Here is a 22717-nt window from a genome sequence, read left to right as displayed (position 1 = left end):
AACATATTTTGGACCTTGGCTGCTTTTTCAGTCCAGTCCTTGCACCTGTTCATTGCCAGTGGAACGTTTTCTTTTTTTTTTTTTAACGACCAGCACCAATGAACCATTCAAGGGCTGCATTTCAACCAGCAGCAATGGGATTGTGTCATAAATGATGGAATTATAAACCAGGAAAAGTCCGATTTTGTTCCAACATGTAACCCTATCTAAAAAGCATAAAGAAGAATAAAGGTACATATTACATTTCATCTTTCAGACTTGCTAGAACTGTTTTTTGCCTTATTGTGTTAATAAAAATGTGTTGCACCTTTTTCTAGTTTTCCTAGAAAACCATGAAGAAATGAGGGGTGGCTCAAGACTTCTGCCAAGTATCAGTATCAGCTTTAACCTAGCCTATACAGGGAGTGCAGAATTATTAGGCAAATGAGTATTTTGTCCACATCATCCTCTTCATGCATGTTGTCTTACTCCAAGCTGTATAGGCTCAAAAGCCTACTACCAATTAAGCATATTAGGTGATGTGCATCTCTGTAATGAGAAGGGGTGTGGTCTAATGACATCAACACCCTATATCAGGTGTGCATAATTATTAGGCAACTTCCTTTCCTTTGGCAAAATGGGTCAAAAGAAGGACTTGACAGGCTCAGAAAAGTCAAAAATAGTGAGATATCTTGCAGAGGGATGCAGCAGTCTCAAAATTGCAAAGCTTCTGAAGCGTGATCATCGAACAATCAAGCGTTTCATTCAAAATAGTCAACAGGGTCGCAAGAAGCGTGTGGAAAAACCAAGGCGCAAAATAACGGCCCATGAACTCAGAAAAGTCAAGCGTGCAGCTGCCAAGATGCCACTTGCCATCAGTTTGGCCATATTTCAGAGCTGCAACATCACTGGAGTGCCCAAAAGCACAAGGTGTGCAATACTCAGAGACATGGCCAAGGTAAGAAAGGCTGAAAGACGACCACCACTGAACAAGACACACAAGCTGAAACGTCAAGACTGGGCCAAGAAATATCTCAAGACTGGTTTTTCTAAGGTTTTATGGACTGATGAAATGAGAGTGAGTCTTGATGGGCCAGATGGATGGGCCCGTGGCTGGATTGGTAAAGGGCAGAGAGCTCCAGTCCGACTCAGACGCCAGCAAGGTGGAGGTGGAGTACTGGTTTGGGCTGGTATCATCAAAGATGAGCTTGTGGGGCCTTTTCGGGTTGAGGATGGAGTCAAGCTCAACTCCCAGTCCTACTGCCAGTTTCTGGAAGACACCTTCTTCAAGCAGTGGTACAGGAAGAAGTCTGCATCCTTCAAGAAAAACATGATTTTCATGCAGGACAATGCTCCATCACACGCGTCCAAGTACTCCACAGCGTGGCTGGCAAGAAAGGGTATAAAAGAAGAAAAACTAATGACATGGCCTCCTTGTTCACCTGATCTGAACCCCATTGAGAACCTGTGGTCCATCATCAAATGTGAGATTTACAAGGAGGGAAAACAGTACACCTCTCTGAACAGTGTCTGGGAGGCTGTGGTTGCTGCTGCACGCAATATTGATGGTGAACAGATCAAAACACTGACAGAATCCATGGATGGCAGGCTTTTGAGTGTCCTTGCAAAGAAAGGTGGCTATATGGGTCGCTGATTTGTTTTTGTTTTGTTTTTGAATGTCAGAAATGTATATTTGTGAATTTGGAGATGTTATATTGGTTTCACTGGTAAAAATAGATAATTGAAATGGGTATATATTTGTTTTTTGTGAAGTTGCCTAATAATTATGCACAGTAATAGTCACCTGCACACACAGATATCCCCCTAAAATAGCTAAAACTAAAAACAAACTAAAAACTACTTCCAAAAACATTCAGCTTTGATATTAATGAGTTTTTTGGGTTCATTGAGAACATGGTTGTTGTTCAATAATAAAATTATTCCTCAAAAATACAACTTGCCTAATAATTCTGCACTCCCTGTAGGTTCACATTAGTCCAGTGCTGCAGATGCTTCATTAATGTTTTAAAAGTAATCTTCTATTTAAAAAAAATGTTGTTACACTATCATTTGATCCAGTTTCCACGCCTCTTGCTGCACATGGGAATATAAGCTTGAAGGTTTGGTAATTAACCTCTATATCTCACAGTATCTCAGTAATTAGTGACACCCTGTTACTGTGAGGGCAGAATCACGGTGGTTCTTTCAGAGGTAATTAATCTCACTGAAATAAAACACGTAGCAGAGCATCACCTGATGTGCATGACGAGCAGCTTCGGGCTCCTCTAATTTTATAAAGTTTATGGTCTAACTGAACACCAGCAGGCACTGATTAGGTTTCAATGGGAAGTGTTGCCTGTCTAAGATCCAGTGTATCATACACCCAGAATCAGTAATCAGCAGAGTTGTGTTGCTTCTGAGGCATACCTTTCTTTATGAATTTAGAAAAATTAATTTTACAAAGTGTTGCATGACCAATCGCTCTGTGGCTCATGGCTGCTTTCGTCTAGTCATAGTCTGTAAATGGGATCTGGCAAAATGCTTTAACACAAGCAGCTTAAATTCAGCCAACGGTAATCAGGCAGTCACCTGATTTTCCCTAACACTGCAAACTTACCTGGTAAGTTATTCTCACAGACGTTAAATCTTGCACAAAAATGATTGAAACTGTGTCCATTGTCTTTCCGTATACACACAAACGCAGTGATTACAAACACCCACATTTCTTTCTGTTATTTAAATCTTATTATTTGAACTGTTCTCCCTTAGAAATAAAACAAAAAAGGTAGGGGGGAAATGTTAAAAAAAAAAAAAAGCAGACTAAAAAAAATGTTTGATACTTAATAAAACTTTTATTACAATATATGTATCAAGAACAAAATCTGTCAGGTACAAACAGCACAAAGGAATGTCAGAACTCACATCTCGGCTGGTGAGGGGATCGTTGGCTACACTGACCTCATCAGGTCGCCTTTAAACTCTGCGGTCAGTAGGGACAGGTAGAAGTTTCAACTTCTTAAATCTCACTGTACCAATAAATTCGCTCACTGCTCCTGTCACATGATTTCACTTTACACCGAGGACGACACACGTGAAGGACTAAATGCATTTAGTTAAGTGAAAGCACCAAAGAGGCCTCGCGCCTCATTTGTCTGGCGTATGGGGAAGACTATAAAAGGTTCTGGATCACAGTTTAATTCATATCAAAAGGAGCTTAACCACACTCGAAGGCAGTTGAACATACTGAGAAAAGCACAAATGGATGAAACGCTGCCCTAAAATTTATCATAATTTTTTTTATGGGTTGAGAATCGCATGCACATGAGCGGGTTAACATCAATACTGAGCAGGACAGGTTCCATTTAATGGCAAGCATGTATGGTGAACTCATAAATTGTTAAATAATGTTTTCTCCTGTCAGGAATAACATTGAAACAGTCATGTAACAATGGAATAAAAGAGGTTTTTCAGCTACGTCTGCTACTACAGTTCTCTCTCTCTCAATGACACTCCTTCACAGAGCATGTGTTAGCATGTGCTCCGACAGACGCTTCAGCACTAAAGTCTTCGCATAGAAGCAGCAATACTTTGGTTTTCTGAACAGCAAACAAAAGGAAAAAAAATTAACTATCTCCCAATATAAAATATGCAAGCATTTTAAAATATTGGTCATATGACTTCATTTCAGTAAACGATTTCTTCTAAAGTGGTACAATTAAAAAAAAAAAAAAAAAAAAAATGGAACCGTGTGTGAATATATAAATGTAACACTGTTGAATATACTTTACTGTATGCATTTAAAAAAAAAAAAAAAAAAAAAAAAAAGACTCCAGATCCCATGTGGAGCTGAAATTACAAAAATAATAATAATAAAATAGTGGCAAGCAAGAGGAGTCATGACCAGGCAAGCTTTACACCTTTTCCATCTCTCTGGTCAAACTCGAGCAGTGGCTCAAATATCTAATCCGGAAAAAAAAGAAAAGTAAGAATATTAATATTTGGACATCTGAAGAAATCTAGCACGGTGTAAAATAACTGATAATGCGTCTGCAGCAGAATTGCCCTCGGGTCTCCACAGGTCTGCCTCTTACCATCAGTTTCACACATGTTGGCCTTCTCCCTCTCCGTCTCCTTGTTTCTGCATCTGGGCCTGCATCTTGGCAATCATCTCCTGCATTCGCCTCAGCTGAACGACACAGAACATCAAAAGGTGTGAATCAGGACACTCATGGCTGCGACTTTAAGTGACATAAGGCATTTTGGGGGGGTTTTCTATAGAGTCTATCATATAATATTGTTTGTTGTTTCTGCAAGGTTGTCTACTTATTTGTTTTAAACTGGACCTTGGTGCACACCCTCACTCCATCCCCTGTCTGAAATATGCCGTTTCATCTCCTCTCCCTTTAAAACCTGCCTCCTTGTTCGCAACAGTCAACAAATCTTCTGACTGGCTGCCCGTCGCAAACACAAGCAATAAATGTGCCTCATCTTTATCTTGGCCCAAAAACTTTCTTTAGGAAACCTAAACAACACATTTCTTTGAAAACAACGCTTGTAGTCTAGTGTCTGAAATATCTCACCTCAGCCTCCTTCTCCTGCAGGATCATATCCTTGTCCATTTCCTCCGGCTCAGGTCCCTTTCTGCTTTACAGACACAACTATAGTTACTGCAATGCTGTGCGCTGCAAAAATCAATGACTTAATTATGCAGGACACAATTAAAAAGATAATCATTAAAGCAAATACACAACTGGAGAGGTTATAAATGCTCTTGTAGTGATTTTTGAAGCATGATTATTTAGTCAGCAGAGAAACTGTGTTTTCTCTGCATGAGAGAGTGTTGCCATTTTAAGCAGCGTTAAGCAAACACGACAAAAGCCACACTGAGGAAGTAGAAAAGCGGGTCAGTGGGTTAGTTTTGTCTGCAGGGACAAGGTTTGTCTGCAGGGACAAGGTTTGTCTGCAGGGACAAGGTTTGTCAGCGAAGAGTTGGCAGCTACAACAAATAACTACACAGAGGTGAAAGCATGAAGATTCAAGAGAGAAGCAGTGGGTGCAAAGGTCAGGGGAAGAGCAGGACCTCCCCCAAACTAAGAAAATCCAAAAATAAAACAGTACCTCCATCAGCAATTCAACACCAAACACCATCTTTGGACAGATGGCACGGCAAATATGAAGACAGTAAAACCACTCCCTTATTCTGTGTTGCCTTTAGAAGAAAAGTCTAAAAACAGTCCTTTGGGTCAACGTTAGGGGTTAAATAATGAGCTACCCACACTATGTTAAATGCTACACACACAGTAATCTTGTTTCTAACCTGCACAGATTTGCTACACACAAGATAAAACAACCCACTAAAGCAAACAGCACTAAATTCACCTCCAACTACCTCTACCTCTACCTATTACAGTTCACATGCAAAAATCACGGGTTAGAGTTACTGTACTACAGAACTGATACTGGAAAAAAGGAAATGAATGACCGGACTACCCAATGAACAGGAATAACTCTTTATTTTTCCTTTTCTGGTTGGTTTAGCTGGGTTTTGTTAAGTTTCACCTCGTGTGTGTGTGTTTTTTCCACAATACTGGATGTAAATGTACACACAGCTCAGAGATTTGCTGTTTGAGGAGGGGGAGGTGCAGAAAAGCAAGCAGACAGGGAAGTACGTACGCAGGAGACATAGGCAGAATGTAACCATGGGAGGACAACCTGCCACCCCGTTTGAGGCGCTCCGAACGGAAGTTCTCATAGTGCAGGTCCTGGGTTACTTCCTGGAGATCCTGCATGTGGGTTCTGTGGGATTGAGGAAAAGTCAAACAATAAACAGATTTGCAGAGAGCTCAGGCACCGCCATACTCCCTCCAAAGGCAGGCGGAGGCCGTCTGGTTACAGCAGTTTCAAAATGAGACTACGTTATCTACACAGTTTTGTCAACTCACAAACTTCACCACTCACATCAGCATGATCCGCAGTTTGAGGAAATCATTGTGCTCCGGGTTCTCCACCTCCACCACTCCCCAAGGGTACAGACGACCTCTGACCTTTTTCCCTTTGGCCTCAATCTGCTGGTTGGAACCTACCACTGCAAATGGGATGCTAGCCTGGAGAAGAGGAGCAGTAGCTCATATTTATCATGTTTCAACCACACACCATGGATAATTATGATACTTAAAACCAATCCCTAAATTGATAGTTGGAAGTTTAACAAAAGCAGAGCTGTCCCAAACGAGTACCAAAGCTTCTAAAGTGAATAATCAAAGCTTCACAAGATGACCAGGAGAGTAGGATTGGGTTGTCTACCACCTCACCCTAACTAACCAACCAACTAAACCAGCAAATCCTGCATTTATGACATATAAACTAACTGTTTTTACAAAAAATTAATATTTGTTGGAAAGGGCTGTCTGATAGCTTTCCTCTTTGCTTTTGTGGTCTGCACCGGCTAACACACTGAACCTTGACCCAGAGTTTATTTTGATGCGTTTGTTTGTAAGCACACGTGCCATCTCACAAGTTGACTCACAGAAAACACTGAGATAGAAACTGGGTTTTGTTCAAATCTCCCATCGCTATTTGCGTAGGAAGAAGACAGAAAGAAACCTTTCTCCAAGGTTGAAATCGTGCACAGATAATGAAGTCAGTACCTTGAGGATCCTCGTCTGCTCTTTGAAATCTTCATCTTCATCTGACTCAGCATCGGGAAGATGGTAGATTTTGATGCCATGCTCGTCGATCTCATCGAGAATCTTGATAACACGAGAGTGTAAAACAACAGTTATTAGCAGTTATGTTAAACTGATGATGATCTTCTGCTTTCTTTTGATTCCAGACACGAGATAACGATCCTCAGAATCATTTCTCAGGATCAGCTGATACAGTAGTACCTGCAAAATTCTGATGCACCCGATGGATAAAGCAGTGAGTATGATAACATGATACTGTAACTACTCTTCAAGTCAGGAAATGGAAAAAGTCCCCGAACAATGGGTAACTCTGGCGTCCTCACCCTGCGCTTGAGCCTCTCCCTCTCTCTGAGGGTGAGTGTGTCGGCCTTAGCGATGACAGGAACCACATTGACCTTGTTGTGAATGGCCTTCATGAACTGGACGTCAAGTGGTTTCAGGCTGGGAGGGAAAGGAAACAGAGGGTCAACGAGAGACAAAGAATCTGCGTGAACAGAGGACCTTCACTGTAATGACTTAGGCCTATACAGTATTTGTGCAAGTGGGGATAGCAGGACGCACCCGTGGCCGAGTGGGGAGATGAAATAGAAGCAGCAGTGAACTCTATTGTCAACAATGTGTCTACGATTTAGGCCGCTCTCGTCGTGGAGGTAGCGCTCAAACTGGTCATCAATGTAGCTGATAATGGTGCTGAAACTGGATGGACAAAAAAAGAAAAAGTTAGAAATTATACTGAGCAAAGGCAACCACAAAGCCTGGCTAATAATAGATTCTCTCCTATCCTCTCCTATCATCACCACTCACAGATCACAGGAATAAGATAGCAATTCAAATCCAAAAATACCTCATCTACTCATCAGCCTCCACCCTACAATGATTTCTCACCAGTCTTGGCTGTTGATGGCGTCTCCGTATCCTGGTGTGTCAACCACAGTGAGGCGGAGCTTCACTCCTCGCTCCTCGATTTCTACAGTGGATGCCTCGATCTGAACTGTCCTTTCTATTTTTTCTACGAGAGGGAAAGATCAAATGCAGGTTTCTCAAACTGCTTCACAAAAAATTAGTCATCAGTGTTTTCAGCGTGTAAATGTGTGTGTGTTTTACCTGCTGCTCCAGGAATGACTCTCTCAGGGTACAGGTCAGTGAGGAAGAGGCTGTTGATCAAGGTGGATTTTCCAAGTCCAGATTCACCTTTAGATAACAGGAAGGTAAAGCTGTCACAAGTAAATGAGGGCTGCATAATGGTTAAATGGTTAATGGCCTGTATTTGTATAGCGCAATACTAGTCCCTATGGCCCCCAAAGCGCTTTACACAACCAGTCATCCACCGATTCACACACACATTCACACACTGGTGATGGCAAGCTACATTGTAGCCACAGCCACACTGGGGCGCACTGACAGAGGCGAGGCTGCCGGACACTGGCGCCACCGGGCCCTCTGACCACCACGGCCCGTAATTATTAGCATTAACACAATGCTAATAATTACAAATGCACAGTCAGGCTCTGGTTAGTGCAAGGGCTCTTCTAATGCAGAGCTCAGTTTCAACCAAAAGAACAAAGACGTCCTCAGTGCGCCGCAGGAAACGCAGTGTGTAACACACACTGCATCTCACACAAGATAGAAATACACATCAACCAAACTCTAAATCTGACTTCAGCATTAATCTTTCCCCAGCCGTCAGGTGGCTGAAACCTTGTCAGAAGCTGGGAAGGATACGAGTTTGTTCATGAGTTAAGGGTAAGAACCTCAAATTGACCAGAGAGGTTACACAAAAGAGACCTGACATTCAAAAGCCAAATAGAAATCTACAGAATTCCAAATTTAGCAGGTTAAACAGGAAACATGACACCAATTGTGTGGTGAAATTTCCATTTTTCCATTTTCTTTATGACTTTTCAAATTCAGGGTCAGGTGGAAACTGGAGCCTATCCCAGCTGTTATGGGGAACAGGCAAGGTACACCCTGGACAGGTATCCAGTCTATCACAGGGGAAAGGACTGATGTGATTCTAAAACTATATTAGTCCAGCTCTTTAATAAAATAAACAAAGGGTAAACAAACTGTATTTAATGAGAATGACGTTATTTGAATGCTTCAGTCGATATAATTTATGAATGAACTACACATCAGTATCAATGTCTTTACAGGACAAAATTTAAACCATGCATCCAAATACCAATAGTAGGTGTTCCTCAAGTGAAAGACAATAGTAACTCAGTCTGATAATCAGGCCAAGAAAAACCTCCTGCACACCACACAAACATCTGATCTGATCTGCCGCATCGCTTCAGTCTAACACTCTGCCTGCTGTCTGGAAAAAAAGATTCAAAGCAACCGTAAAGACAAGAAACTACTGTTTAGTTTCTTGGTTACATCCAGCTAAAAACAGAAGTCGAGCACAGACACAGAGTCTTAAACAGCTGCTCTCGCCAGGCTGTGACAAAAGATTTACTGAGGTCTTCTTTAGTGGCAATTTGCCAGGAGGTCTTGTAAGGGAGCAAACTGACATATTTATTATGCACACTGCAAGTTCAAGTGCATGTGGGAAAGGAAGAGACTACAGAGATCAATGCTTTTCATTTTCATTGCAACATTATTATTTCTATACGTGGAGAAGAGCAGCATCTAGCCGCTCACCCAGGAAAACACTGATTTAATTTAATAACGGGGGGGGGGGGTTAAACAGAGGGTATATTACTGCATTACAAGAACCAGCAGGCCTCGCTGTCCACTGTTTGAATGGGTCCCTGGAGGCACACAGGCTACATTCCTCTCTGGTTTATTTTAAAGAAGAAGGATGAGCAGTGTTGAGGGGAGCTTCGACCCTCCCCCATTCCCAGCAAGCACAGGGGTTCACCCAGTCACAGGAACCAGAGTAAGAGTTTACACTGCTGCCAACATCAGCTGAGCAGCTTTACCGATGACTACGTCTGCGCAGAAAAAAAACTTCATGCACAGTAAGACAGTCAAGTGCAAGCCTACGAATTATAGAACACAAAACAACCGGTGTGCTCGTGACACACAAACGAAAAAATCTACGGAAGTCAAAAAGAGCTCAGACTGCAAAAACTGCATATTGTTCAAGCGAGCATCCAAGATCCCAACATGAATTTAACCCAATAACATGAGCGAAAAAAGACAAAATGCATTCCACAAAGTGGCCGTGTTTACTCTAGCTTTAACATTCTTATCACTGAGATACATTATCATTTTCCAGACTAAATAAAAAACAGCGTCACGTCACAGCAACATGAAAAATGTGGTGGGAAAAGCATTAGCGCACTCACCTACAACCATAAGGGTGAACTCAAAGCCCTTTTTTACAGATTTTCGATGAACCTGATTAGGCAGGTTGGCGAATCCAACATACCCCGGGGTCTCGGGGTTTGAGAACTGCCCCTGCTGTAGCGAAAAGGGAGGAAAAGTAAAAAAGGAGTGTAAAATGATTATTACTTCCGATTAAACTGAGCAGGATAAATGTGAGGCGACAGCTAATTATATGCGAGCGAGCTTAAATCACTGAGCAGGCTTGACTGTGACGGGGTTATTTAAGAGGCTATTTCCAAAAGATCTCGCACCACCCCATTCATCCAGCATTTTCTACACGCAGCTCATCAAAAGGAAGCCATTTACCAATCCCTGCAGCTAGCCAGGCTGTATACCAGAAAATTCAAATGTAATACAAAGCAGCACCTTCTTTATTCAGTTTATAAGGTGGACAAAGCCTCCATTCCTTGTCCTTTCAGGAAGAAGGTCAAGATGAGCGAGCTTGATAAGCAGTGTGTTTTTACACTGCCCTTAGCCCTTTCAGTACAAAGAAAACTGCATGAGTGAGTCATGAGGATAATGAGCAGCACGCAGACAATGTACCCATTAACAGGACGGTAATATCAATGCCTAAAAAACAAGAAGTTTCAACTCAGTGGGCATATTGTGTTTCCTTTTCACTACCATTAAAGCTACTGCAATGGAGTAGGCAGTCACTGAAGTACAGGCAGGAATCTAGTATTACAGCATGCCTATTGGTTCAGATAGAAAAACTGGTTGGTTTGTTTGTTTGATATGATTTACCTTCATTTTGTCAGCTTGAGACATGTTTTCCTCCTTGTTTAGGCTGAAAGAGAAGACAAAAAACAGACAGATATAAACCAACCAACACAAAAAAATATTTTCTCACCCTTCTTCTAAAATGGGGGTTGGACTCATGCAGTCACATACTCAGAGGCTTCAGAGTATGAGAGACAGGAAGTCTGTTTTTTGCTCGGAGTGGCTTGTGAGAGTGATGTGTCTCACCACAGAAAAAACTGCTTTCCTGCTCTAGGTGTCTGCATTACAGCTGCATCCCACTACAGCTCTATGATCTGAGGGAAGAGATGAAGCTTAAGCCTTCAAACCCAACCTTTCTGTAATTACCATCATATCGGTCTCTTTTGCTAGTTGTGTTGTAGGCTGTTGTATGTTATTCGAAACCCCCGAATGAACTGAAACTGTGAGAAACACACCGACAGTACGAGGGAGAAGACGTTTTCTCTGCATATAACCGAGCATTTCTTTTCCGGTTAATTAACTAAATATGTTTCCGAGGTAGTTTAGTTGAGTTAGCATTACAAGTCAGCTGATTTTCCGATTTTCTAAATGTGACTGATATTACTTAATAAACCAGCTTCGGGTATTTTAAAATTTTGCTATAGCGGTAATTATCGACGGTCAATTGAACGCTGTTTAACAAGCTAGCAGCCCGAGCTAGCAGCTCGGGACACTGTTAAGCTAAGCTTTAATTACTATTAACTAGCCGGGCAGGAAATCAAATAAGCTAATGTTAGCTTCGTCGTTTTAACAGCGACGGCGCCGACACACTCGGTGATAAATAACTGGTTAAATGCTGAAAAGTACACGGTTACCTTGCAGAGTAGATGGAAGTACAGGGAGCGATGAGCAGCAGACTTGGCGGACACCTCAAATTCTTCAGATTCCGCTGCAGCAGCTTCCTTTAGCACACAGACCACAATGCACTGGGCGAGAGGAGCGCAGCAGGCTCAGCCCTCAGCCGAGCCACTGAGACTGCTAACTAACTAAAACTAGGTGTCAAAAAGGTAAATCAAATAAAAACTAGACTTTAGAAAATATAGATAAATAAAAATAATAAAAACAGAGAGGAACATTATTTTGTGTTTGTCAATATAGTTAAGTCATTGCTGCAGATGTTCAGTAAGAATAGGTTAATACAAGACTTAGCTGTAATACCTGATCTATTTTTTTTTTTTAATTTTGCCCTTGAAAAATGTCCTCTATGATATAATAACAGGATTAAACTAACATTCGTATTAATGAAAACTACGGTGAATGTTTAACATGTTCAGACTTATAGAAACTAAACTGGAAAAAATAAACAGATTCTAACGAAAACTTAATTGAACCGAAAACACTGAAGTCTGAAACTGACAAAAAAAAAAGAAAGAAAAAAAGACTTTGCCCCTGTGAGTCAGCAGGAGCCTGTGTCATGTACGATCTTGTACATGACACAGGCTTTAGAAGTGCATTAGAAGTGCATTATAAAAGATAAAAGCCCATCAGACAGAGCATGGGGGTTATTAACAGACTAGACTCCCAAAGGGGATATAATAAGTAGGAGCTACCCACTCATGAACTGAAGCCTTTTGTCCGCTATACCTACTATTCCTCCTCTCCACTTGTCCAGTCTGTGATGCAGCTCAGATTGAGCCTTTATGGTAAGTTCAACATAGGGAAGTCTTTTTCTTCTTCCACCTGCACATATTGGGTGTCACCATACAACTGATCATCTGCCTCCAGCTCACCCTATCTCTAGACGTCACTTATGTCACACCAATGTCTGCAGGTCCTCCTTCACTACACTCATGAACTGAAGCCTTTTGTCCGCTATACCTACTATTCCTCCTCTCCACTTGTCCAAACCATCCAAAGTTAATAAATCCAACGTAAATAAATTATAAAATATTTTACATTTTGTGAAACATCTACAATTTCATTAGCTGAGGTTTCATGAAGGTGGAAGATCTTGTGAGAGACAGGCTTTGTAGCAAGATATATTTTTGTGATGTTTTCAGATATTTATTCTTTCACACTCTAGTTCTCCCTCAATGGGGAGCAGCTTCAAGGAATCAGCATAACTTCTAGTTATTCCCACCGATGTTAATAATGGGATTAATATGCCGCTATTGTCTGCCCATCTCCTTATCTCAGTTATGTTACCTAACAGCAGACCCTCTAGACTGAGGAGACTGGGTAATGTAGGTTATTTTGAAGATAGGGGTGTAAACTGAGAAGCATTTCCATGTGTCAGCCTGTTTCAAATACTTGTCATTGCTGGTATGTTTTCCTCAATGATGCCAAACTAATGCAATGGGGTGGGATTAAATAAGTGTATACTTCTTCCCACTCCCTTTCAACATGTAAATTAATCAGAATGTTTTTTTGTATGTAATTTGTATAGTATTTTTTTTTCTCTCATTTCTTTTCTAAATGTACTTGTATATTGTTCACATGTTGAAATAAATTACCAATCAATCAATCAATCAATGCAGCTGTTGCACAACTGAGTCAGAAACTCCTGTTATTAGATAGTGTTGAGAGAGATCGTGTTAAACAATGCTGATTGTCCTTGTAAGGGAATCAGTAAATAATGTAAGTTATAAGCAGACTTGATATGGCACTACAATCAATTACTCATTAATACCAGTCCCTGCTTGCAGAGCTGTCTGAATAACACTGGAATGTAGCTTAAAAATGTAAACAATCACAGTCAGGCTGGGACAATCCTGATCTTTTTCTTCTGAACAAAATGGCTTTCACAAATAACTGTTGTCTGATTTATCTATCTGAGTTGTCTAACTTCTCTATCTACAGTTACAGGCTGAGAGGATCTGATAGCACTTTGGGTGTTTGGGTAAAGCGTGGGTGCACTCTCAGGGGGAAGGGTCACATTTCTATACCGACGATTCCTAAACTGTTCCTATAAACAGTGAAGCACACCGATCATAGGTTCAAGAGGAAAACATCGCTGATTATCTTGTGTCAGTTTGCTTTAAAAGGAGGTTTCTCACTAGTCACAACATAAAGTCTTTGCAGTACATGTAAGGCTATCATGAAATATGCGAGAATCATATCCTGCATATCCTGCATATCCTGCTTATAAATGGGGATTCGTTACATTTTTTTTTTGACAGAATTTTACAGCCTGATGCAGTCACGCACTGATATCTTTAATGGATGACTCCATATTACATCTCGTTTATGGAACCTTTGAGAAAAAGAAAAAAGAGAGATCACGGTTTGATGAAAATGATGTGATAGCTCTAATTGCACATTTCTGCAAATGTCCAGGATCATGTCAAAGGCATATTGCCCATTCCAGCACACAGCTACAGCTACACCAGTTCATGTTAAATGTAGAATAAAAATGCACCGATGGCTTCCGTAATGAAGTTCAATTAAGTCATACCTAATCAATGATGTGTCAAATCCAATTAATTATGACTTTGGTAGCTGGACATGCTTGTGGGTCACCGAGCTAAAGTAACGTTACCTAACAGGAACTAGTTCTTACATGAATGTTAAGCAAAGGTTACATGCTACATGCTAGATAGTGAATTTATAGAACGTTTGGTAAAAACCAAGTTTGACAGCTGTGATTGTTAAATTTTATAAATTATACTTCTTCCTTCCTTTACATGCGGCTCGTTGGTCTAGGGGTATGATTCTCGCTTTGGGTGCGAGAGGTCCCGGGTTCAAATCCCGGACGAGCCCGCTGTTTTTGTGCCGTAAATCACAATTACTTTTGACGCACCATTCCACAGTTTCTTACAGACGTGTATTACGTTAAACTTTTGGTTTTTAATAATGTTCTAAAGTAACTGATATTAGTAATAAGGCTTTTTCTCAAAAGACACGGGCTGTGTGTGTGTACGTTCCTGAGTCTCCTATCACTCAGCGATATACTGATCTCTTGTGGATTACTGCGAGTACTGCAGGTAGGTGTGCCGAATACTGTTTTTGAAAATATTTCTCAAACATCATTTAGAAAATTTAATGTCATGAATACACATTTGAACCAAATTTAGATGAAACATAGTTTAAATGCCTTCCTGGTTAAAATAAATAAATAAATAAAGGTAGTTTAGAAAACATTCATGTGGATTGAAGGCTGTCTTTCTGTATTCAGCCAGTAGTAGCAGCTTGTCAAACCTTACATTGTGCCAACACCTCAGCTCTCCCCTTTTTAATGTAACCCAAGAAAGCCACTCCTCTGCTTAGGCTGAGTCCAGAAGACGTCTTGGGAAATACCAGCCTGTTTCCCTTTCTGTAACAGCACTCACATCATCGCTACAGAAACTACACTATTTCCATTATTTCTATAAGCTCCTTAGTGGCAGCTCAGTCTGTCATATGTATTGGCTTCATAGGCGTCTTATGAAGTTTTTTAAAAATATATTTCATGTGCTTGTTTCCTCGACTCGACAACATGGCAAAAAGCTAAAGTTATGCTTTGGATAAGAATAAAAGTTCCTGTGAGAGAGTGCAAACAAGAGAGATCCATGTAACGAGCCACAGCTTCTCTTTTCTCAGCATCATGTTTTTTCAGTGGAAAACAAACTTCATAGCAGAATCTGAGACAAACAGGGAAACAAATTCTTCTCTGGTTTTTGGTCACATGTACAGCAGATATGTAGATATTTTACAGATGTTTAACATTTTCTGTCAACAATATTAACCCAGGCAAGCACTCCTCTCCTCTCTCCACCGTAGCCACAGCCTTTTAACCAGAGTGTTATTTAAAGTAAGCAGCTGCCTGCTTAGCCGGCACCTTTCACTTTTCAAGCAGCACTTAATTTACTGGAGGACATTTTAAATCTCTTGCCTCCATGGCACTGAGTCGCTGACAAATGCCTGGTTGCAAATGTATCTCATTGACTGCTGACTCGGTTGTATTACAAGCTGGCTGATAGGGGCTGCCACAGTAATGTGGCCTTCAGGTTTATCCTCAGATGTTGGAGGAAGTGTATTAATTTGGTTTAGATGGGGCCTTATGAGAGCGTACTGGCAGGCAGACACGAGCCAATCCCCCACCCCCCTCTCCGTCGACCTCGGATTGAAGCTATCTGCCACAGAGCCAAAGCATATTCTACCATCAATGTGTCAGGGGAAAGCTATTAAAACCGCTTTACTTTTCCTAAGTATCATGAGAATAAGCACAAGATTTAGTGAAATCCTCCCTGGAGCACTGAAAATCTTGGGGATTTTCCCGCTGAAACGTTTCCTAATGGGCCGCTCAGAAGTGTCAGAAACTCTTGTTAGACTTGAATGTTTCGGGATTTCAGTGTATTTATTTGCAGCTGAAATGACAAAATTTTAAGTCTGTGCGTCAGAGCTTTCCACATCATCAGATGGAAACAAATTCACCAGCAGAAAAAAACAGAACCTTAGATAAACTCAGCTTACCTTTTCTCAAACACCATCAGTGCACACTCAGATCACGCACACTGATGTGCAGCAAAGCACGGCAGATTAATATGGTAAAGCACCTGAGCAGTTTCTCCATATGATGATCTTTATCTGCTACTTCGACCCTTCACTGAGATCTTAAAAATAAATAAGTAAACAGGGGACTTTTTGTCAATAAATCAGTAATTTTCCCACTCTTCTCTGCTGAGTTTGTTCGTTGATAGAAGTGATGAGATTACAAGCTCAGCATTTTGATTTATTACGCAAACTTTCCCCATTTTTATGGGAATTTCATTTTGACCATCAATTAAACTGCTAATGTATTTTTGAGTTTATTCATTGTTTGGTCTACAGAAAAGAGAAAAGTTCATGACAGGTTTATTTGATTTGTTTTGCAGTCTGAATCCATTTGATGCCACGATTACTGTATCTTGGGCATAAAGTAGAATATCTGTGGTAGATGTTCGTAAATATTAAGATATTGATCCAAGATTTATTTTGGTTTTGAAATAGTTATTACATCAAAGTGGAGTGCTGTAATTCCACCATGTTAGGCAGAAATAATTATTCCCACTACTGAAATGACACCATTGCTCATTACTTCTCATGCATAAACTCTTTAGGCTGCATGACTACCAGCATTAGTATTAACAGCATTGGTAAATCACTTTAAGGTGTCTTCTTATCTGTTTACAGTGAACATAAAATTACATTAGACAGACCCATCTATGCTGACACAATGATACACATTAACCCAGCAACCCACTGCACTTATGGTGTCTCAGCTTTCATTATATTAATGTATTTTTAAAAAAAATCACAGGCTGAGGAACTGACCTGTAAATCAATTCAACAAACATAGAACAATGGTACTGCCCCGGTGCATGCACTTAGAAAGCTACAACATTAACTGACAAAAAAATTGATTAAAATTGTTGATCAGCAAAAAAAAAAAAAAAAAAAAAAAAAAAAAAAAAAAAAAAAAAAAAAGAGAGAGAGAGAGAGAGAGAGAGAGAGAGAGAGAGAGGGTAGAAAAGTCACTGAAACTCAAACTATTTAAGTAATTAGGTCGGGGGTGGGGAGTTCACAGCTTAATCTATTTAATTCATTTGTGGATTTGGGCTGAAAGTACTGAGAAACATACATCTGCCCAAATGCATGTACGAGTCACTTTACTGGCTACACTAGTACTAGGCTGGACTCCACATCCATGATATTAATCTCCTTTTCTACCAAACACCAAAGGAGATGTGGTGACTGTGGAGGTCATTTAAGTGCAGTGAACTCGCTGTCTTGTTCAAGAAGCCAGACTGAGATGATTTGAACTTTGTGACATGGTGCACTGATAGAAGGAGCCATCAGAAAATGAGTACACAGTGGTCATAAAAGAATGGACGTGGTCAACAGCAATATTTAGGTAGGCTGTGGCGTTTTAACAATACTCTGTTTGTACTACAGGAAGCCAAAATGTGCCAAGAAAACATTCCCCGCACCATTACACCACCAGCAGCCTGAGCTGTTGATGCATTCATGTTCTTTACACCAAATTATGACGCTACCATCTGAATGTCATGGCAGAGATTGAGATTTAAATCACCTTTCTTCCACATTCTGATGCTCAGTTTGAACTTTACCAGGTCATCTTGACAATGTCTACATGCCTAAATGCATCGAGGGGCTGTCGTCTGATTGGCTGATTGGAGGGGATGATGGATAAATTCAAGTAACAATGTTTCTCCCTTCATATTTTACGGGCTCCTGTAACTACCTTTCATATCATTAAGAAAGTGATCCGCCCCAGCTCAACTTTTCATTTGCTCTCACGAGCTGAAAAGGAGCCGTTGTTTACACGTCACGAGCTTTACCCAGTCAGTAAAATCAGGCCGTGCTGTAGTTCCAAGCCTTGTCAGAGCAGCCCAAACTCTCCTATTAATAAGCCTTTACAGCAGCTTTGATCCACCTCCCAGCAGACAAGGTTGGGCAGATTGTAGTAAGGATTTTAAAGCCATTCATGCAATTTTCCAATAAACCCTTTTCCCCAAAGGAAAAATCCCCAGAACATCCCAACAATGACTGTAAGAAGGTTCCTCTGAACCATGATTAAACGATTAAAACAGGCTGATTTTAGCCAACTGACTCCCAGTTAAAACAGTGAATTCGAAGTGGGGGCTTTATTTTAACAATGCACCGTGACATGACCTATCCGGGATGTAATCTTCTCTTAGGGACAGCCTGGAGGAGCTTCTATTAAGCCCAACACAAACTATGTTGGAACATCAGTGAACAATATACCTGTCAAACCCATGAGTGTTTCATCTTTTTAAAAAGCTATTTCATAAGATTAAAGACTTATGTGATTACTAATCAGCTCTGCCAATAAATATGCAGTCAATTAATGTGGTAAATAAGCAGGAAACTGCTCTTCCCTCAACATTAAGTTGACTTGATGGATTCTTTTCTTGTCAGACGCCAGCACACTCCCCGGCTCGAGTGCCTGGCCTGCCTCTCCGTGTCGTCTTTCATTTCCTTTTCACCCCCAGGTCTTTTTGTACCTGTCAATTTCTTTCTACAGTGTGACTCCTTAATCCACCTGAGTGCATAGAGGACAGTTTTGACATAAGAAGAAAAGATAGACTCCTAAGGAGAGGACCGGTATCTTTAGAGCCTTGGGGATAACCGGATTACGACAGCCATTTTGTGCTGCTGGCAGTTTTTCTTATTACCCATTTCCCCCCCATCATCTCTCCAGAGTTGAAACACTGCCCTTTCTTAGAAGTCACTCCAAACACAGACACAATACACGTTTTTCTTTTATTTATTTTTATTTCCCCCCCAACTAAAACAACAGAGAGAGCTTTCTGCAGGATAAAGAAAAAAGACATATACCAGTGACAAAGATAGTTTCCCCGCGCTGCCCTTTGTGCAGTCTACCTTGCACGTTGTTGTTCTCAAACAGTGGAAAACTCTCTAAAACATGGTCCCTCTGCAGAAGCAATAATTGTCTCTGTGTGGCTGCGGGTGCCTCCTGCGTGCGAGGCCCGTCTGAACCTACCGCATGGGAGATAACAGCACAACTATGAGGAGACAGATCAGCTGTCTGACCCCTGCTGCCAATCACTTTATCCCTCCAGCCCGTCTGCTGCGAGGGAACCCACAGGGAAAAAAACACTCCCCGAAAACGTCTTATCATCTCCACCACCGACGCATTGTGCCCTATCGGATCTTTTATGTCCATTTATTTCGCCTTTGAAGAGGCCTGCGGCACCTTTGATTGTGGGAGGTAAATGAAATAAAGCCCCCCCCCCCCCCCCCCCCCCTTCTCGCTGGTACCCTGATATCTGAATTCATCGCTGCAACCGAAACCTAAACCCTGAGCTTCAGCTGACCACCGCAGGTCTGCTCACAGACAAACACATCCTGCTTCTGTCGTGGGTATAATCCGTTTCGCAGAAGTCATTTTTGGGCCTGGAAACCCTGTTATATGTTGAGCCTCTACAGTATGTATTCTATACATTAAACCATTAGGGTTACCTTTTATATTAGGCAATAATAAATTATATGCACATAAACTACATATAAATCATAGTTAAGTTGCTGCTAAGTTTCTAAAAATGTCATTTCAATAACAGATGAGAAAGCTGAAGCATACATTTGATCAGATAAGGTAGTAATGATAAAACCTGTAACAATCAATGGAGTCACCCAGGACCTGTGAATTACAGCTCTGATTAATATTGATCCCACAGAGTACGAAGGAGGGAGGGGTGAGCCACTCACGCACATATTGATATATAATAAACCTGCATTGTGTCATTGGACAGAATTCAAATGAGCGATGTAAAAGGTAAGAGTAAAAACTGATTTTGCGGCAAATGTGGAAGCGAGTTTGGAGAGAACAGAGATTGGGCCATGGTGGGTGGCATCGCAAAGTGGGAAAACTGCAGGAAAAAGGGAGGGTGAGAGTTTGGGGGCGTTTTGTTAAGATCGGACTGAGGTCTGAATCATTGTCAGTTTTACAACCATGGCATGCAAAAGTAAGATGTTGAGGCAAAGAGGCAAAGACCCTTGCCGACAAGTTTCTTTCTAAAGACAGTCAGCCAAGCTGAATATGGGGAAATCTTTAAGGCATACTAATGAAATAGCACTTACCTGTTTGGAAATGTACTGGTCTTTCCTCACTAAAGCCAGTGGAAGCATTTTAAAGGTGTCAGCTTATTATGCAAGGGCTTGTTGGGGTTTGGCCCAACAGCCAAGACCTGCAGGCATTCCCATTTAATTTAGTTTTACACAGGGCCATATTTCAAGAGCCGTGTCATCCGTGTTGGAGGGGAATCTGGAAGTTTTAGCAATTTGAGGGGAATTAACAAGCTGCAGTTGGATTTTTTTGGGCTGATTACATTGGTTTTAGACACTGTGTTTTTTCCACCATGCATTTAAAAACAATAGGAGCTGGTTCAACGTGGATTAACAAAAGAGGTATGCAAGAATACTTTGAATGGACAGCACAAAATTTAGAACAGAACTAAGAGTAGAAAAAGAAAACACTGTAGCCAAGAACAACTGTGGTGCTAACTGTGGCACAGTTTCAGAAAACCTGTCAAAATAAAATAAAATAAAATAAAATAAAATAAAGGTAGCTGACTTCCTTTGAAATGAAGATTATTATTGTGCAAATGAGGCATTCAGGGCCACAAGCAGCCGCACCTTTCAACCCCCTCATACAAATCCTTTTAGTTTCTAGTTTTCTGCAGTCCAGCTTCTTCGCTGGTTTTCATCCCTGCTTCTCTCAGTTGAGATTTGAAGAGACTAAAAACTGTTGGAGAGCGAGAAGAGGGGGTGCCCCTCAAATGTTGTAGGCCTTAACAGTCAGTTTTTTTGTGAGAGGATTACAGTGCGCTCTCTCATTCCCATTGGCTTGGCCCGCCGTGACAGTGGTGTGATGATGAGGAGGATGACATGCCCAGCATCTTCCATAACAAGCTTCCTCTTGGTTCCATTCATACGCCCAGGCTTTTGGCTTTATGTAGTTTTCAGCTCCACTTTGTGTAAACGCTTCAGTCAATTTGGACTTAGTGTTAGCTTAAAATATTTCTCTGGCTATTCCCGAGAGTTCTTCGCACTTTTCCATTTTACTCACTAGAGAAACATGAGCTTTTTGAAGGAGTAGGTGAATTTAAAGTGCGGTCAGTAGGTGTTTTAATTAATGCGTCTGTCCCTGCGATGGCAAAACCTTTAGATCACATCAAGAGACCTATGAACGCCTTCATGGTTTGGTCCAGAGGTCAGAGGAGGAAGATGGCCCGGGAAAACCCGAAGATGCACAACTCTGAAATCAGCAAGAGACTCGGAGCGGAGTGGAAAATGCTCTCTGACTCTGAGAAGCGTCCCTACATCGACGAGGCCAAGAGACTGCGGGCTCAGCACATGAAGGAGCACCCGGATTACAAGTACAGACCCCGGCGCAAACCTAAGAGTCTCCTGAAGAGGGACCGGTTCGTTTTCCCGTTGCCGTCTTTACTCGGGGACGCAGCGGAACACTTGAAAGGATTTTCCATCGACTCTTTTCTCGTCCCCGGGGATAAAGCCAGAGCTCTCCTGGCTCCCGCCTCCGCTGCTTCCTCATTCTCTCTCCTGGAGCCGGTGGCACATTTCAGCACCGGAGCTGTCCAGCGGATGGCGGAGATACCGCACTCTCTGACCGCAGGCGCCGTGCCCTACAGCGCGCACACCTTTGGATACCAGACTGGAGGGTTTGGGGGTCTGCCCTGCCCCGCACAGCACACCCACACTCACCCATCGCCTTCCGGCCCGGGATACATGATGCCGTGTAACTGTGGCGCCTGGTCTGCAGCTACTTTACAACCCCAGGTGGCATATATCCTCTTTCCTGGAGGGATGACCAAGAGCGGCATGGACTCGTATGCTTCACCCAGCTCCAGTGTGTGACAGACTGGATACACATAAAGACGCATGGGCAGGAGGGGGAAAGTTTGCGCACAGAAAGAAGAAGAGGTCGTTTAGAGACTCAGGCTTAGATGACCACATTTAAATATTAAAGTGTCAGCGCAGATATTTCAATCACGGATTGATTAAAAAAAAACTATAAAAGTCCCTGTATTACTCCTTATTCCATGTAAATAGAGTAAAAAAAAAGTATTTAGAGAAGGGGGAGGGTGGTGATGATGCTAATTTGTTACTCTTTTGTAAGGAAAATCGTTTCAGTTTAAATACAGTGGACATGCATAACATAGGACCAACATGCTGAAGTTATAGACTTGTCTCCTCCCCCCTTTCCAAAACAGTCAGGTTTTCATTAGTTCTCACACTTGGACAGTTATTCCACAGAATATCTGCTTCATTAAGTGGGACTGTTTTTGTTTGATTGATTGATTTGTACTCTGAATTGGGAATAATAAATGTTTTCAGAGGGACTGTCTATATATGTATGTTTAGAACTGCATTAAGACTGTGTTAAACCAGGTAAAGCAGTGGGTCAGTTTCTGTTTGATGAATAATATTAAGCAGAAGCTGGTAGTTGTAGTCACTGGGGGTGATTCACAACCCTG

At 41.4% G+C, this 22717-nt stretch overlaps 2 protein-coding genes and 1 non-coding gene across 4 annotated transcripts; 2 read left to right on the top strand and 1 right to left on the bottom strand.

The window, feature by feature from the left end:
* Positions 1 to 3775: 3775 nt before the first annotated feature.
* Positions 3776 to 11688, bottom strand: septin2 (septin 2). 2 transcript variants are annotated; one of them, XM_085388529.1, is made up of 13 exons: positions 11573 to 11688; positions 10743 to 10785; positions 9959 to 10073; positions 7770 to 7856; positions 7551 to 7674; positions 7227 to 7361; positions 6989 to 7106; positions 6627 to 6728; positions 5938 to 6083; positions 5653 to 5775; positions 4560 to 4620; positions 4071 to 4165; positions 3776 to 3939 (listed from the first exon to the last, which is right to left on the bottom strand). In XM_085388529.1, exons 2-12 carry the CDS (start codon positions 10764 to 10766, stop codon positions 4079 to 4081), a joined length of 1122 nt encoding a protein of 373 aa, XP_085244655.1. In that variant the 5' UTR covers positions 10767 to 10785; positions 11573 to 11688; the 3' UTR covers positions 3776 to 3939; positions 4071 to 4078. The 2 variants fall into 2 exon arrangements, with proteins under 2 accessions (XP_085244655.1, XP_085244656.1); XM_085388530.1 differs by having other exon boundaries at positions 5692 to 5775.
* Positions 11689 to 14384: 2696 nt separating this feature from the next.
* trnap-ugg (transfer RNA proline (anticodon UGG)) lies at positions 14385 to 14456 on the top strand. Its single transcript has one exon. It is a non-coding gene; the product is annotated as a tRNA-Pro (tRNA).
* A 6789-nt stretch (positions 14457 to 21245) lies between these two features.
* LOC146648389 (transcription factor Sox-14) lies at positions 21246 to 22097 on the top strand. Its single transcript, XM_085389076.1, has one exon. The coding sequence runs from the start codon at positions 21372 to 21374 to the stop codon at positions 22095 to 22097; it is 726 nt and encodes a 241-aa protein (XP_085245202.1). The 5' UTR covers positions 21246 to 21371.
* Positions 22098 to 22717: the final 620 nt, after the last annotated feature.

This window comes from Rhamphochromis longiceps, linkage group LG18, assembly GCF_057381845.1.
Source record: "Rhamphochromis longiceps isolate RC_006_pf linkage group LG18, R_longiceps_female_GT1.1, whole genome shotgun sequence".
NCBI lineage: Eukaryota > Metazoa > Chordata > Actinopteri > Cichliformes > Cichlidae > Rhamphochromis > Rhamphochromis longiceps.
The sequence above is the reverse complement of the archived record's forward strand: the minus strand, read 5'-3'. Positions and strand labels throughout refer to the sequence as shown.

Excerpts from the sequence above, each read along its gene's own strand:
- LOC146648389 (XM_085389076.1), top strand. The coding sequence starts at position 21,372 with ATGGCAAAACCTTTAGATCACATCAAGAGACCTATGAACGCCTTCATG.
- septin2 (XM_085388529.1), bottom strand. The coding sequence starts at position 10,766 with ATGTCTCAAGCTGACAAAATGAAG. Across the intron at positions 5,776-5,937 it reads AAACTGCGGATCATGCTGAT|AACCCACATGCAGGATCTCC; the intron begins GTGAGTGGTGAA and ends TCAATCCCACAG. Across the intron at positions 4,166-4,559 it reads TGCAGGAGAAGGAGGCTGAG|CTGAGGCGAATGCAGGAGAT; the intron begins GTGAGATATTTC and ends TGTGTCGTTCAG.